Genomic DNA, 14464 nt, shown 5'->3' with positions numbered 1-14464 from the left:
ATATAAGAGGGAGGGGGGTCCTAGGTTTGTTTATAATATGGATAACGTTAATGTAATATCCGGTATGACACTCCTCAAAAGAGGTGCTACACGTGGCATTAATGCGCCGGTCATCATATCCATATCTACTCTTTCTCACCCCGTAAAGGTAATTAGAGCGGTGATTGGTCTCGATTCTTATTGCATGCTGTTACCCGTCCCTTCCTATCAGTCTCGGAGGGATTTTAGGACTCCTATTCCTAAAAGAAGGAGGTTCTAGGAAGACCTCAGGTTTAAAGGCAAAAATGCTAAGCGACATACAAAACATATAAGACTGCAATTAGGGAGAAACATGTAAGCAAATAGAAGGCTCAGTTATACCTCCACAGACAATGCACACAGGCATCATGACTTATACACAGTTAAGGTCTGAATTTAAAATCCTAAAGCAGGGTGTTTAAGCCGTTGAAGCAGAACCAAATTTATTACATGACTCATATAAGAAGTCCGAATCAGGCCTGGCTGCTGGTTGTAGCAATAAACAAAGGCAGTTATGTTTTTAGTCAGAATAACCTAAGGCTTGCCTAGGCGTAAAATCATATGCAGTAGTTATTTAGCGTTATTAAGACAGTTGCAGATTATTATTATTACCTAAAACATGTTCTTCTAATCGTAGAAATTGTTGCTAATTTTATTCAGAAAGACATAGTGCGAAAATTATTACTTTACTACTTTTTCATGAATCAGTAGTTAACTAGGCGTTTGGATAAAATGCAAATAGTATCCTAGAAAGGATATATAATATGCATATGCAAATGGCAGGTTGTTAAAGAAACATAGTCCTTAAGGCATGATTTCTAAATGTAGGCATGGGTTGAAAAATTATCAGAATATAATTTTGTGAATACAGCTTTTATACCAATGTTATTATTGCCCTAAGAGCAGAATTTCTAAACGATAGATAAAGCATGGATTAATGAATGAGATGCTGAAAGTAAGAAACATGAATCCTGAGAACATGATTCCTAATGCATTGTATGAATTCTTAGACATGGTTTCTATTGCACAATTAGGAATGTAAACCTAGTAACATGTTTTCTACCCTTTAACAATTATAGCATGCATATTTCTCATCCCTTTTCACTAGCCGACCCCATACTTGTTTACAAATTATTACAAACCAAATGATTGAATTACATAAGAAATATGTAAAAAATAAGAAGTTACAACAATAGGAAGCTTGATTCTAACTTCCTCTCTGAGTTATGGAATAAACCACCTCAAATACCAATATTATTCCAAAGCCTTTCTCATATCTAGGTGTGTCAGAGTTTCCTAAGGACTTCAAGGGATCCCGTGCAGTGCTTACACCTAGATTTGCATAACCAAATAGAGTAAGTGCAGTGTGGAAGAGCCAACCCTTATGAGTCCAGGTTCAGAGGGAGCTCAAGGGTCTTAAAGCAAGGCTCACACAAGAGGGGCAGAACCTAGATTCTAAGAGTATAGTGAAAGTGCAGGACACAAAATTTGGAAAAGAGTTTGTTTAAAACTGGACGGGCAAGTCCATTTTTTTTAAAAGCAATCAGTAACAGATGTTGGAAATCAGTTGTAGTAAAAACTCAAAGACACACAATCAGCAGTCATACAAAGGGGTCAAGGGACTTGGGGACACACAGACATTTGTCTGTAAACACATAACCCCTGCAGGGGTCTGGTTTGGACATGCACAACAATAGCTGATACTGGCATAATCACAAACCAGCCAGAAATAAACACATGGAAGGGATAGGGTTTGGGACATAGAGGACCCAAATCAGAATCACACAATTAGTCATGCATTAGGCACATTATAGACATGCTAGTTGAAGAACATAGACAGAAACAGGTAAACATGCTGATCATTTTTTAAGAAGGGCAGAATTTTAGGCATGCTGAGTAAAGCAGTAGACAAACAGTACGACTCAACAACATGAGTCATTAAGTTAGAAAGAGGCAGTGATTTACAACAAGGGAACACATAGGTTGAGTTTCAGAATTTAAATTAAGAACATACCAGTTGAAGGAGCAAAATGCAGAAAAAATTAAAGCAATCAGAGTTCCAAAGCCTAGCCTTGGCTTTCAGTCCGCTAGACAAGGCAGAAGCACAAGTAGTAGTAGAGAAAGAGAGAGTTTTGAGTGTGTAAATGTGAGTTTTTGAACTCAGTTGTTCGTGTATTTAAAGAAAAGAGGGTAGGGTTAAAATTGGGTTAGGGTCGAGTTTAATTAAAATTGGGCTGGGGGAATTGGGGTTCTATTTAGGCTAGAATTGAAATACAAATGGGCTATTATTTAAATAGCCAATTTTCCCCTTTTCAGATTATAAAAAATAGCAAATGGTTCTGAAAACCAATTTAAAGGAATAAAATGATTTATAATACATAATTAACATAAAAAAATACAAGACTCAATTTTATGAATTTAAAACACAATTAAACCTTAAAATGGCTAACATTGCAATTATATGCAATTTAGCTTTAAAAATATGAAATATAATTGTAAAAATATGTAAAAATTACATTTGGCATATTTTGACATAAATATAAAAATCCAATAGATGGATTATCAAAATAATAATTTTGAAAATAATTATTGGGATTTTATGGAAAAGAAGGGAGAAAATTAATCAATTTAAAACCTTAAAAAAATATGAAAAAATAATAAAACATTTGGACATGCTTATATATGCATATATATGCTATTTTGAAGGTATTTTGCATATTAAAAATATATAGGAGAAAATTAGGTATCAACAATACCGTTGCAGGCATGAAACCCGATCCCATTTCATATATTACTGTTGCAGGCGTGCAACCCGCTACCATTTCACATATTACCGTTGCAGATGTGCAACTCGCTCCCATTTTATATATTACCGTTGCAGGCGTGCAACCCGCTCCCTTTACATTTATCAACACCAATCATAAAAGAATCTCGACAAGGAAACAATAATAACAACATCCCGGCAAGAGAACAATAATATAACAATAACATCCTGGCAAGGGTACAATAATATGACAATAACATCCCGGTAAAAGTACAATAATACAACAATAACATCCCGGAAAGGGATCATTAATATGACAATAACATCCCGGCAAGGGAACAATAATGATAATCCTCATATAAAGCACAATAAACCACAACGGAGTCACAACAATTACTATACAAGACTCGCGGGCATGCTTGACACCGACGTATAGATACTCGTCACCATGCCTATACGTCGTACTCCATAATTAGCACATAGAAAATAAGACACAACTCCTAATCCCTCAAGCTAAGGTTAGACCAAACACTTACCTCGATTCCACGAACACAATTCAAGCCTCAACTATCGCTTTACCTCTTGATTCCACCACCAATTCGCTCGTATAATCGATTTGGAAGAGTACATGTCTTTGAAAATTCTCCCAAGAGAGTTTTGGTTTTGAAAGGGTTTGAAAAATGAGAGATTTTCAGCTAAGTTATAATTTGTACAGGTGCAGATATCGCATTTGCGAAGTCAGGTTCGCAAATGCGAACTCGCAAATGCGGCCCAAGCTTCGCAAATGCGAAGGTAGGCCAATCCTGCTGTCTTCGCATTTGCGAACGATTGTTCGCATTTGCGGTCCCTGTTGAAGTCGCATTTGCGACATAAGCCTCGCAAATGCGAGGGTTCCTGCCTCAGCCCATCATTTCAATTGTGATGGGTCTCTCGCAAATGCGAGCTCGCAATTGCGAAGCCTGCAGACCTGCAACAGACAACAGTTGAAAACCTGAAACTTCCTAAGTTCAAAACACCACGTGGCCTATCCAAAACTCACCCGAGCCCTTGGGGCTCCAAAACAAACATGCACACTAACCCAAAAACACCATACGGAATTGCTCGTGCAATCAAATCACCAAAATAACATCAACAACTATGCATTTAGCATAAAAATCCAAAAAAATCTCAAGAACTTTCAAAGTTTCAAATTTTACAACTAAGGTTCCGAATCAAGTCATTTCAAGTCCGTTTCTTACCAAATTTTACATGCTCGACTTAAATCACATATAAGACTTGTACCGGGTTCCGGAACCAAAATACGGGCCCGATACCATCAACTTCCAAATATTTTTCATTTCCAAACACATCTATATATTCCAGAAAATAATTTTCTTTAAAAATTCATTTCTCGGGCTTGAGACCTCGGAATTCGATTCCGGGCATACGCCCAAGTCCCATATTTTTCGCATTTTTTAAGGGCATTTCTAAGGGCATTTTTTATTATTTTTCGCATATTTTTACAAAATGACTTTCCTGCTACGCGCCCGGACTGCGCACGCAAATCGAGGTGAGACAGAAAGAGATTTTTTAAGGCCTCGAAACGCAGAATTTATTTCTAAAACAAGTGATGACCGTTTGGGTCATCACAGAATTTGACTATAAAGAAATACCAGCCCAAATCAATAAGGGTGAGGGGTTCTATTGGTTTCCATAAGTGTGACAACTTTGCTCGCAACACTTGGTGTGGAATTTTTCTCCCAAATATTTTGATAGTTAGGGAATTTTTCTAAGGTTGGTAGAGTCTGACTTTGTCCTCATTAGTCAGTGGGATCGAATGTTCCCGATGTTTAATTCAAATAAGAGAATGGAGGGTCATTGATGCCGTAGTTGGTACAGGGTAGATGAAAATTCACCTACGGGATATGGAAGAGGATATGCCCAAAAGAACTCCTTTAAGGAGATTAAGTTTTAGTATAACTATTTAGGGATATACCTTATAAGGGGTGTGAGTGTAGAATTTCCATCATATAGGAGGTGAAAGTGTTTGAATAAAAAAAAGGGGGGATGTTCTCAAAATTGAGTTACTATATTATATGAGTATTTGTGTAATTAAAAGGAATTTGAGATTCTTTAACGTTTAGTTCAAAAATCGAAGGAACTCAACATTAGCAAATTAAAGGCTGAGGGCATATACAGGAGAAGGGAAGTAAGAAGAGTTGCAGAAGCAATAGAGTGAAGGGGTTGAAAAAGAGAATCAATTGTCAATGTAAATAAAATAAAAGGAAGATATTGTAACAAAAAAGTTTGTAAAACGGGGCTAGTTCTTAAAATACCACGTATGTAATTCGCGGGTGTCCGGCGCGCGCAAGTTCTGGCTCCTTTTACAATCCGGGTTTCGGTCGGAAAGAGCAATCTTGTTGGTGGTATCAACAAACTGCATCTTTGTTCTGCTTCTTTCCTTCCCAGGTAATACTACAATATTGTAGTTTTAATTTCTTCTCAAAATCTATATATTACTCTTCTCCAATTAACTTTCCCCCCACATATTTTTTACTTCTAAAGCAAATTTCTGTATGATTTTTGAGAGTGTTGTGGTTATGGCCATGTTAGTACCTGATTGATTTTAGCAGTTGGAAGAAGAAAGAAAAAATACAAACTTTATCTCATTCCGTTAATTGTTATGCTGCAGGAGACTCATGGAGAAAAGACTGCGACTTTCCAGTAATTTTGTTCTAAGGAAGGTAAATCTTGCTACAAACTTCTGCTACTATTCTTTTCTCATTAATTGATTTGATGAAACATTTTTTATTCTCTATTTTTCTAGTGTTCAAGACAGTTTGCACTCCGGATGATCGCATTAGTCAGTTGCCTGATGAAATTCTTGTTCATATACTTTCTTTGCTTAGCCTTAAGGAAGCAGCAGACACCAGTGTCCTCTCAAAGCGTTAGTTACATTATATTCCTCGGCTTGATTTTGATGCTACCAAATCATTGAACGAAGTAGTTTTGAATCCCAAGCTACATAAAAAGCACATGAAAAAGTACTATGTGGGATGGGTCAACCCTACTTTGCAAATTTCGTGTTTGTTTCGATTTAAACAAATTCGCCCAGCATGATATTGACAGGTGGCTTGAGTTTGCCTTTGCTAGGCAAGTGCAAAGGCTAGAGTTTGACTTATCGACAGGAGATGTGGGGATTGGAGATCCTAAAACTTTTTATACTTTCCCGGCCCAACTCCTCGATCTCACTGATAATGCTTGTCAACCACATTTAGACAATCTCCACATGTTCATCAAACCTTTCTTGCATATTATAAGCCTATAAAGGTACTGTTATTTAAGAACGTAAATGTGACGGGCGATGTTCTTGAGTTCTTCCTGCACAATTGTCCTTTTCTTGAAGAAATGGTGGTTCTTGAATCAGGAACGTTGGTAAATTTGAATGTCGTTGGTCCTTTCCTCAAGTTGAAACGCTTGGAGATATGGTACTGCCACCGTATAAGATCACTTCAAATCTGTGATACAAACCTTGCAACACTTGTGACTTCAGCAGGAGACAAATTATTTGCCATTTGAGTTTGTGCAACTGTGGGTTCAATTTTTCTCATTGGCAGTCGTTTTGGGGTAATCCCACGAGGCGAGAATGGCAGGGTATGAAGGCTGTAATATGTCCACTACATCACCTCAAAGTGATCAGGTTTTTCGGATATTTTTGAAGTATCGGTGAACTTGAACTCGTTAGGTATTTTTTGGAAAATGCTATTGTGCTTGAGAAAATCATTGTTGATCCTCATAATCAATATGACCTTGTCCTGTCGGAATCAGAAGAAATTGAGGAGCAAATGACAAGAAATTTTGCTAAACTCCGACTTGAAGGTGAAGTACCTTCGCATATTGAGTTAGTGATACTGTTAAAGTTTATTTATGGAAATAATAATATGTTAATTTTCAGTTATTTGGACCCGTATATTTAAGCTTTATGCTAGAGGGGAAATGGGGTTTAATATAATGATTGTATTCCTGAGGAAGCTTTATGTATGATCTAATTTATATTTCGAAATTTGCTTATTTTGACCTTATGTAATGTTTGTGTCAAGTCTAGTAACAAGATTTATGGTGCTGGCAAGTCTACATACAATTTAAATGGAGTATTTATTATGGTTTACTTACACTGTTTTTACCTTTCTACGGTACAGTAAAAACTCATACTTCAGGTTGCCCCTCCATTTTGGCCTCTCATAATGACCTGAGACTTCTACCCATGTAATTAGTTGATGAACTAGCAAGTGATTAGCAATTTTTGATTCTAATAAGTGTTTTAAAAGGCGCCGGAGTAAGGCGAGCCGTTTTATATATGGCCCAGCGAGGCGTAAGCCTCATGAGTATTTAATTTTTAATATTTTATAAAATAATATAATTACAATAAATATTTATAAATAGGAATTGTATAAAAATTGAAGAATACTATAGATATGTGGAAAATATATATATAGATGCGCTCCATCTCCACAAAAGCTAGTCAAAACAATCTATTATATGCTACTTACAAGCACAAGTGACTTCAGTAGAAAAGAATAAAGTTTTCTACGTGGAGGAACAAAAAGGATGACTAACTTGCAATTTGAACTTTGAACTTGTTGTTACTAAAGAGAATGAAGTTCTCTTTGTATCTGTAAAAAAATTGAATATTCGTTTCTTTGGGAGATATTAGTAGACTAGTGGACAAGATAAAGAATTAGGAAGACCACAAATTAGGGCTTCAATCAATAAAAAAGGTCTTGACTTTTATATTTAATACATTTCAATTCATTTTTAAACTTTTGAGTAATTACAAGCTGACCTTTGAGAATTTGGGTATTATATGAAGGACTTATTCAACAAATTTTATTTTGAGTTGAAAAAGTCTCAAGGTCTTAAGCTCCACTAAAAAAATACGCATCAAACGCCCGGGTCATCACTCGTTTTGAAAGTAAATTTTGAGTTCCGAGGCCTTAAATTTTTTTTCTCACCTCGATTTACGTGCGCAGTCCGGGCACGTTTCCGGAAAGCTTTTATGTGAAAACTAAGTAAAATAAAAAAATTAACTTTTAAAATTTAATAAAGTTGACTTTGGTCAACATTCTTAGTAAACGGACTCGGACCGGTGATCTAACGGTCTCGTAGGGTCCGTAGTAAAATATGGGACTTGGACGTATGCCCGGAATCAAATTCCGAGGTCCCAAGCCCGAGAAATAAATTTTTAAAGAAAATTATTTTCTGAAAAAATATAAAGGCTTTTAAAAGTGAATTGATGTAATTTCTTGATGTTATCGGGCCCGTATCTTGGTTCCGGATCCCGGTACAAGTTTGAAATAATAATTAAGTTGAATTTGTGAAGTTTGGTAAGAATCAGAGTTCGTTTAGTATAAATCGGACCTTCATTTGAGAAAAATGAAAAGTTTGATGTTTTTGAGTGATTTCATGAAATCGAGGCTTAATTCATAGTTATTGATGTTATTTTGATGATTTGATCGAACGAGCAAGTCCGTATGACGTTTTTGGACTTGCGTGCATGTTTGGTTTAGAGCTCAGAGGGCTCAGGTGAGATTTGGATAGGTCGCGGAGTGAAATTGGACTTAGGAAAAAACTGATGTTGTGTTGCAGGTCTGCAGGCTTCGCAATTGCAAAGCCTGGCTCGCAAATGCGAGCACGCATTTGCGTAGAAACATCGCAATTGCGATGATAGGCTGGAGCAGGGAGACATTCGCATTTGCGAGGCTTAATGTCGCAAATGCGACCTTAGCAAGCACCGCAATTGCGAACAATTGTTCGCATTTGCGAAGAAAGCAGGGGCAGGCCTTCCTTCGCAATTGCAAAGCCTTGGCCGCAATTGCGAGTTCGCATTTGCAAACATGTCATCGCAAATGCGTTATTTGCGCATGTGTAAATCATAACTTAGCCGAAATTACTTCATTTTTCAAATTCTCTCAAACCCTAAGCTCTCTTGGGCGATTTTCGAAAAGTTTTTCTCCAAATCAATTGTAAGTCATTTCTAACTCACTTTCTTCAATCTATAACATCTTTTTACATGATTTCAATTTAAAATTAAGGGGTTTTTCATGGGAAATTGAGTGATTTTGGGTAGAACTTAGGATTTTCAAATTTTGGGGATTTGAACCTCGATTTGAGGTCCAATTTCAAAACAAATTATATAATTGAGTTTATGGGTGAATGGGTAATCGGGTTTTGGTTCGAACCTCGGGTTTTGGTTCGAACCTCGGGTTTTGGTTCGAACCTCGGGTTTTGATCATGTGGACCCGGGGTCGATTTTTGCCTTTTTGGGGAAATCTTTAGAAAACCTATTTTCATGCATTAGAATTGATTTATTTAGCATTTATTGATATCGTCAAGTAAATTGTGGCTAGATACAAGCGAATTGGTGGTGGAATCAAAAGATAAAGCAGTAGTTGAGGCTTAAATTGTGTTCGTGGCATTGAGGTAAGTGTTTGATCTAACCTTAACTTGAGGGATTAGGAGTTGTATCTTATTTTCTATGTGTTAATTGTTGAGTACGACGTACAGGTGTGGTGACGAGTATCTATACATCGGTGTCAAGCATGCCCGTGAGTTTTATAGTATGATTGAGCGACTCTGTTTCGTATTGTTCATGCTTTATATGATGATTTCTATTGTTGAATAAGGTTTGTGGAAGTATTATTGGTAATTGAACATTGTAGAGCGTTGGCTCAAGTTGAGAATTGAGTTGTGAAGTAATTGTGGAAAAGAGAAGAGGTTTATGATATTGTCTCCCTTATCGGGATGTTATTACTCATGATATTGTTTCCCTTGCCTGGATATTGTTGTTATGTTATTGTTCCCTTGCCGGAATTCTATTGTGATATTATTGATTCCCTTGCCCAAATTGCTTTGTGATTGTTGCTTGGGTGAGGAAGAGTGTAAAGCACGAAGGGTGATGCCGTGCGTGATTTTGAGAGTGTTAATGCACGAAGGATGATACCGTGCCGATATTGTGAGGTAAAAGCACGAAGGGTGATACCGTGCCGCACAATGTACAATGTCGCGCCATGATATGAGTGATGATGCACGAAGGATAATTCCGTGCCATGATTATGTGAGGTAAAAGTACGAAGGGTGATGCCGTACCGATTCTATTGATTTTTATGGTGAGGATGAGAGTAAAAGCACGATGGGTGATGCCGTGCACGTGTTATTGAGTTCCTGATTTTTTATGATAATTGAACTATGGTGTTCTTTACATTTCTCTATTGGTTTTCTGTTGTTACCTGATATTCCCCGCAACATGTTTCCCCCCTCCCATCTTTAACTGTAAATTTCTACTTTTATTTTTCCGTTGTATATGATTTAACTGCACAGGTTTATTTGGTAGTCTTGTCCTAGCCTCGTCACTACTTCGCCTAGGTTAGGCTAGGCACTTACTAGCACATGTGGTCGGTTATGCTGATACTACACTCTGTATTGTGTGCAGATCCCGGTGCTGCAGCTTTTGGACCACAGTGAGGTTGCTACCTTCCATCCAGTGGCGAAGACCCGAGGTAGTCCTGCAGGCGTCCGCAGGCCTTGGCGTCTCCTTCTATCTTTCCATTCTGTTTCTTTTATGTATTTTAGAAACAACTTTGTATTTATCTTTCAGACCACTGTTTGTAGGATTCGTAGATAGTCCGTGACATTGTGATACCAGATTCTGGGTAGAGTTGTATGTTGGATTTTGTACTAGTATATGGTTAAACTATTAGTTTTCGTCTTCCGCATTTCTGTTTATTATAATATTTCCGTTGTTGATCACCTGTTATACTGAACTGTTAAAAAGGCTAAGTAAAAAGGTTAATGAATCTATAATACTCGGTTTGCCTAGCTTTTATGAGTGGACACCATCATGACTCCCGGGGGTGGGAAATCCCGATTGTGACACATATGTCTCTTGAGACTTTCGCCCCACACCATCGCCTCGAGATATTTTTAATGCATCTCGCCCCAAAAACGCCTTTTAAAACACTATTCTAATTAAGCAAAACTTTTGTATATAGAGATTTGAGAAAGGTCTTTTGTAAAGCCTGATGTAGTGTTGAAGTTGTTCCAAATCCAATGTAGTAGTTACGGAAAAGCTCAACTTTTCTTGTTCCAAAAGCAAACAGCACTTCCTATTTGCCTATTTATTATATTCACCATGTAAAAGCTTATTTCATATTTATATCAAACCATATTAATTTACTAGGATTAAATTATAAATAAGGTGAAAACGTATTAGTTAATTACTGTATGATTAAATGATATGTGAAGACATGTATCATAGAAAAGGATAAATGTGGTGCTTTATCTCTAAATGAATTCCCTAAATTGCGCTTCTTTCTTAAATTAATTAGTACTTAATAATTAAAAGCTTGACGCCAGGGTCCCGAACAAAAGAGCAGAAATGCTATAATAACAAGTTAAAGGGGCATACCAACTTTCTTGCTGCATGAAAATTCACAAAAGTGCAACATAAAATAATAAAAAGTAATTACCGAATGCTTGGGAAAGAAAAAATAGTGCTATTAACTACTCTTATATGATCTTACTCATGACAAGTCAAGATACGTCCAAACAATCTATCTCTTTTCTAATTAATAATGACTTGAATATATATACAAATACATCGCGGAATTCATCTATTAAACATGAAATAACCAAATTGATCTTCGTCAAAAACAAGCAAAACATAATATAAAGACACAGTTAATTACTGGTGACTAGCACCAAGCTGGATCCATTGCATAGCTTTCTTTGCTTTTGATCCTCAATCCGTTCCCTTTCTAAGTGAATCTTTGCGTCTAAAAATGCCCTCTTAACTTCCTCATCCCCTGGTTTTTCTTGTAACAACATTTCAAAATCTTGAATTACAGCCTCCCATCTTTCCAACTATATATGCGACAGAATCAAAAGGCGAGGGAAAAAATCATTAGGTCAACGTATGATCAATGCAATAATAATAGAAATAAAGAAAAAAAAAGGGATGTGTAAAAAGAGTAATTTTACCTTCATGTAGCAATCAGCTCTTTTAACTCTAGCCTTTAAATAAGAAGGACGTAATACAAGAGCTGCAGTGCAATCCTCCACTGCTTTCTCAAATTGTCCTAACTTGAATCGACAAGCTGCTCTGTTAAATAACAAAACAGAATTGTACGGCTCCTTTTCTAATCCTTCAGTGTAAATAGAACAAGCGTCTGTGTATTTTGATTCCTTAAAAAGGTCATTACCCTTTAACCGAGCTGATGCCAACCCTTTAATTATTCTTAAAATTTTGATTATTTCATTGCTCAAATCAAGTTTTGCAGCCTCTTGAGCTGCAGCAATTCCATCGTCGAACCTGCCTACTGTCACGTAGACTTGTGCTCGAATTATTAACAAATAAGCTGTTTTAATTGAGCCGAAAAGGAAAGTACAAAGCTCCGTTTCAAAATTAGGTCCCTTCTGAATAGTGATGTATGCCTCCTCATGTCTACGCAACTTCATCAATGCCTCAGCTCTCATTGCAGAGATCTTTGAGTATAAAAAAAATAAAAGAAGGTAAAAAAAGCAAGTAAGCATCTCTAAACATGTAATGTTCCCAATTAAATTTGATGATTAAGACATGGACTAAGTTGTTTCAACCTGTGGAGCTGAATCTGCACCAAAAGACATTGCATTTTGACTCTCCTTAAGTAATGTGCTGTAATCCCTTAGCCTATGAGCTTCTACGCAGTTGCAGATACTTCCTGTAATATCTTGAGCCTCAGCAATGTCTCTTTTGTCAACTTTTCCTCCAGATTGTTTGTAATGTTCTATTGCTTTGTCTGCTTCTCCCAATCTGTTGAGGCGAATACTTTTTAAAGTATATCAATCAAAGTAAAGAAGACAATCTAATTAAATCTGATTGATCACGTTTTAGTACCTGAGATATAGTCTTGCAAGACGAGATTGAGCGTTGTGATAATAAGGGTCTAGCCGGATGGCCTCTCTGCATTCGATCACTGCCTCCATAAGACGGCCTAAACTCATCAAAGCTGCACTTTTGTTGCTATAATAACAAGCATTTCTTGGATTGATGGAAATTGCTTGATCATACAAAGCCATTGCTTCCTCAAATCTTCCATGCCTGTAATGCTCATTTCCCATAGACTTTAGCACATCGGGGTCCAATTTGTTTAACATATGGCTCCTTATACTAGGTTGTCTTACTATGTTCCCCATCAAGACTCTGCCTATAGTCTTTTGATCACTTGAGCCATTTTGGTTCTTTTGTTGCTTCAAATTTCCTAATTGGCCTAATAACATAATGTTTCCCGTGGAGGAAACACCGTTTAATATTCCATTCGCGTTGGATTTCCGGTGACTAATGACAGAGGAGGTGAAAGTTGGTTCCATTCTAAGCTTTTGACTGTTGGCGAAGTTGACAACTTGTGACATTTTGTTCGTGCTCGAAAAATTGGACGATTGCTTCGTGCTGATTCTCGTACCATCGGATGTTGATCTCCTAACATGTTTTTGATCATGGGAAATCGAATTCCTCAGAGTGGTTGAGTGTGGTTGAGTGGAATGTTTCACACCTAGTTTTGTTGGAGTTTTGACTGATTTCTTGGTGTCTAAATATGCAATGCTTGGCCTTATTGGTGTTAGATCATTGGCACTGGACTTAGTGGGAAGTGGTGGCACTGGTTGTTTACTTGACTTAGATTTTCCAAGTTGAAAAATTGCTGCCACTAGACCACAACCCAATTGAATTTCCACTGACCTCTCTGCAATTTCAGCCATAGCTCCTCTTTCACCACCCATATCTGTCACAATTTGCTAACTGTTGCTATTTTAGAGGAAATGGAAGGCTTTATCCAATGTTAAGTATTCATGAATCATAGCGAAAAGGTCAATGGAAAAGAGAGATTAATTTTTAAACACAATCCAATAGACACATGGTCCAAGAAAGGGGAAAGAAATCAAAGATAAAGCTTGAATATGAAGGGTTCAATGTGATAGCCCCTGATTTAGATAGAACAAATGTTTTAATTACTTATATATATACCCTTTAGATGGTCCTAGAGTGGACGTCAAGAAACCAACTTTATTTTCTTTTGCCGCTAGAGCTTTTGGCCTATCAAACAAAATTCCAAAAGGGGACAAGACTCGTCGCTCTAATAAAGTACCAACGAAACAAGAAAGTGATATTTGGAACGATTTCTTTAAAAAAAATTGCTATAGTGCCAAACAAGTAGGACCTTCCACCCAATCATAACAAACTTTTTATTCCAGCAGCAGGGGCAGTTCGACATTATATCGTGTCTAAGGCAAAAATAAAAAATGAGGTCTTAAATTTTTTTAATTTTTTTTTAACTTTTTAACTCATATTTTCTTATTGACATATTTATATTCTAAAAAATAATAATATGTATGGAGTAAAATTAATAAAATAATAAATAACAAATAAAAATAATACTAAAAAGTTAGAATGATATTACGACTGACTGATTCAAGAAGTTTGAAGACTTTGATTCCAAAATATCCAGTTGCTGGCTTGTTGGAGTCTTGGAGAAAGAAAGAAATCTAGTAGAAAGAAGATGAGCATGGCTTAAGAGGAAGGAAGAAGGGTATGTCTCATATATGGAACATGAAGAGTGAAATGAAATTGAAATGTTGGAATTACTTGGGAAGAAGAGTAAAAAATAGAATTGT

At 36.7% G+C, this 14464-nt stretch overlaps 1 protein-coding gene and 1 pseudogene across 1 annotated transcript; one reads left to right on the top strand and one right to left on the bottom strand.

Moving 5' to 3' along the window:
- LOC142170219 (F-box/FBD/LRR-repeat protein At4g00160-like) overlaps window positions 1-6340 on the top strand; it is a 65780-nt pseudogene extending 59440 nt beyond the window's left edge.
- Window positions 6341-11356: 5016 nt separating this feature from the next.
- LOC107797867 (inactive TPR repeat-containing thioredoxin TTL3) lies at window positions 11357-13769 on the bottom strand. Its single transcript, XM_016620790.2, has 4 exons — window positions 12693-13769; window positions 12413-12608; window positions 11798-12301; window positions 11357-11680 (listed from the first exon to the last, which is right to left on the bottom strand). The coding sequence occupies exons 1-4, from the start codon at window positions 13571-13573 to the stop codon at window positions 11498-11500; spliced, it is 1764 nt and encodes a 587-aa protein (XP_016476276.1). The 5' UTR covers window positions 13574-13769; the 3' UTR covers window positions 11357-11497.
- Between the last annotated feature and the right edge of the window lie 695 nt (window positions 13770-14464).

This window comes from Nicotiana tabacum, chromosome 16, assembly GCF_000715075.1.
Source record: "Nicotiana tabacum cultivar K326 chromosome 16, ASM71507v2, whole genome shotgun sequence".
Lineage (NCBI taxonomy): Eukaryota > Viridiplantae > Streptophyta > Magnoliopsida > Solanales > Solanaceae > Nicotiana > Nicotiana tabacum.
Note: the sequence above shows the minus strand (reverse complement) of the source record. Positions and strands in the feature narration are given on the sequence as shown.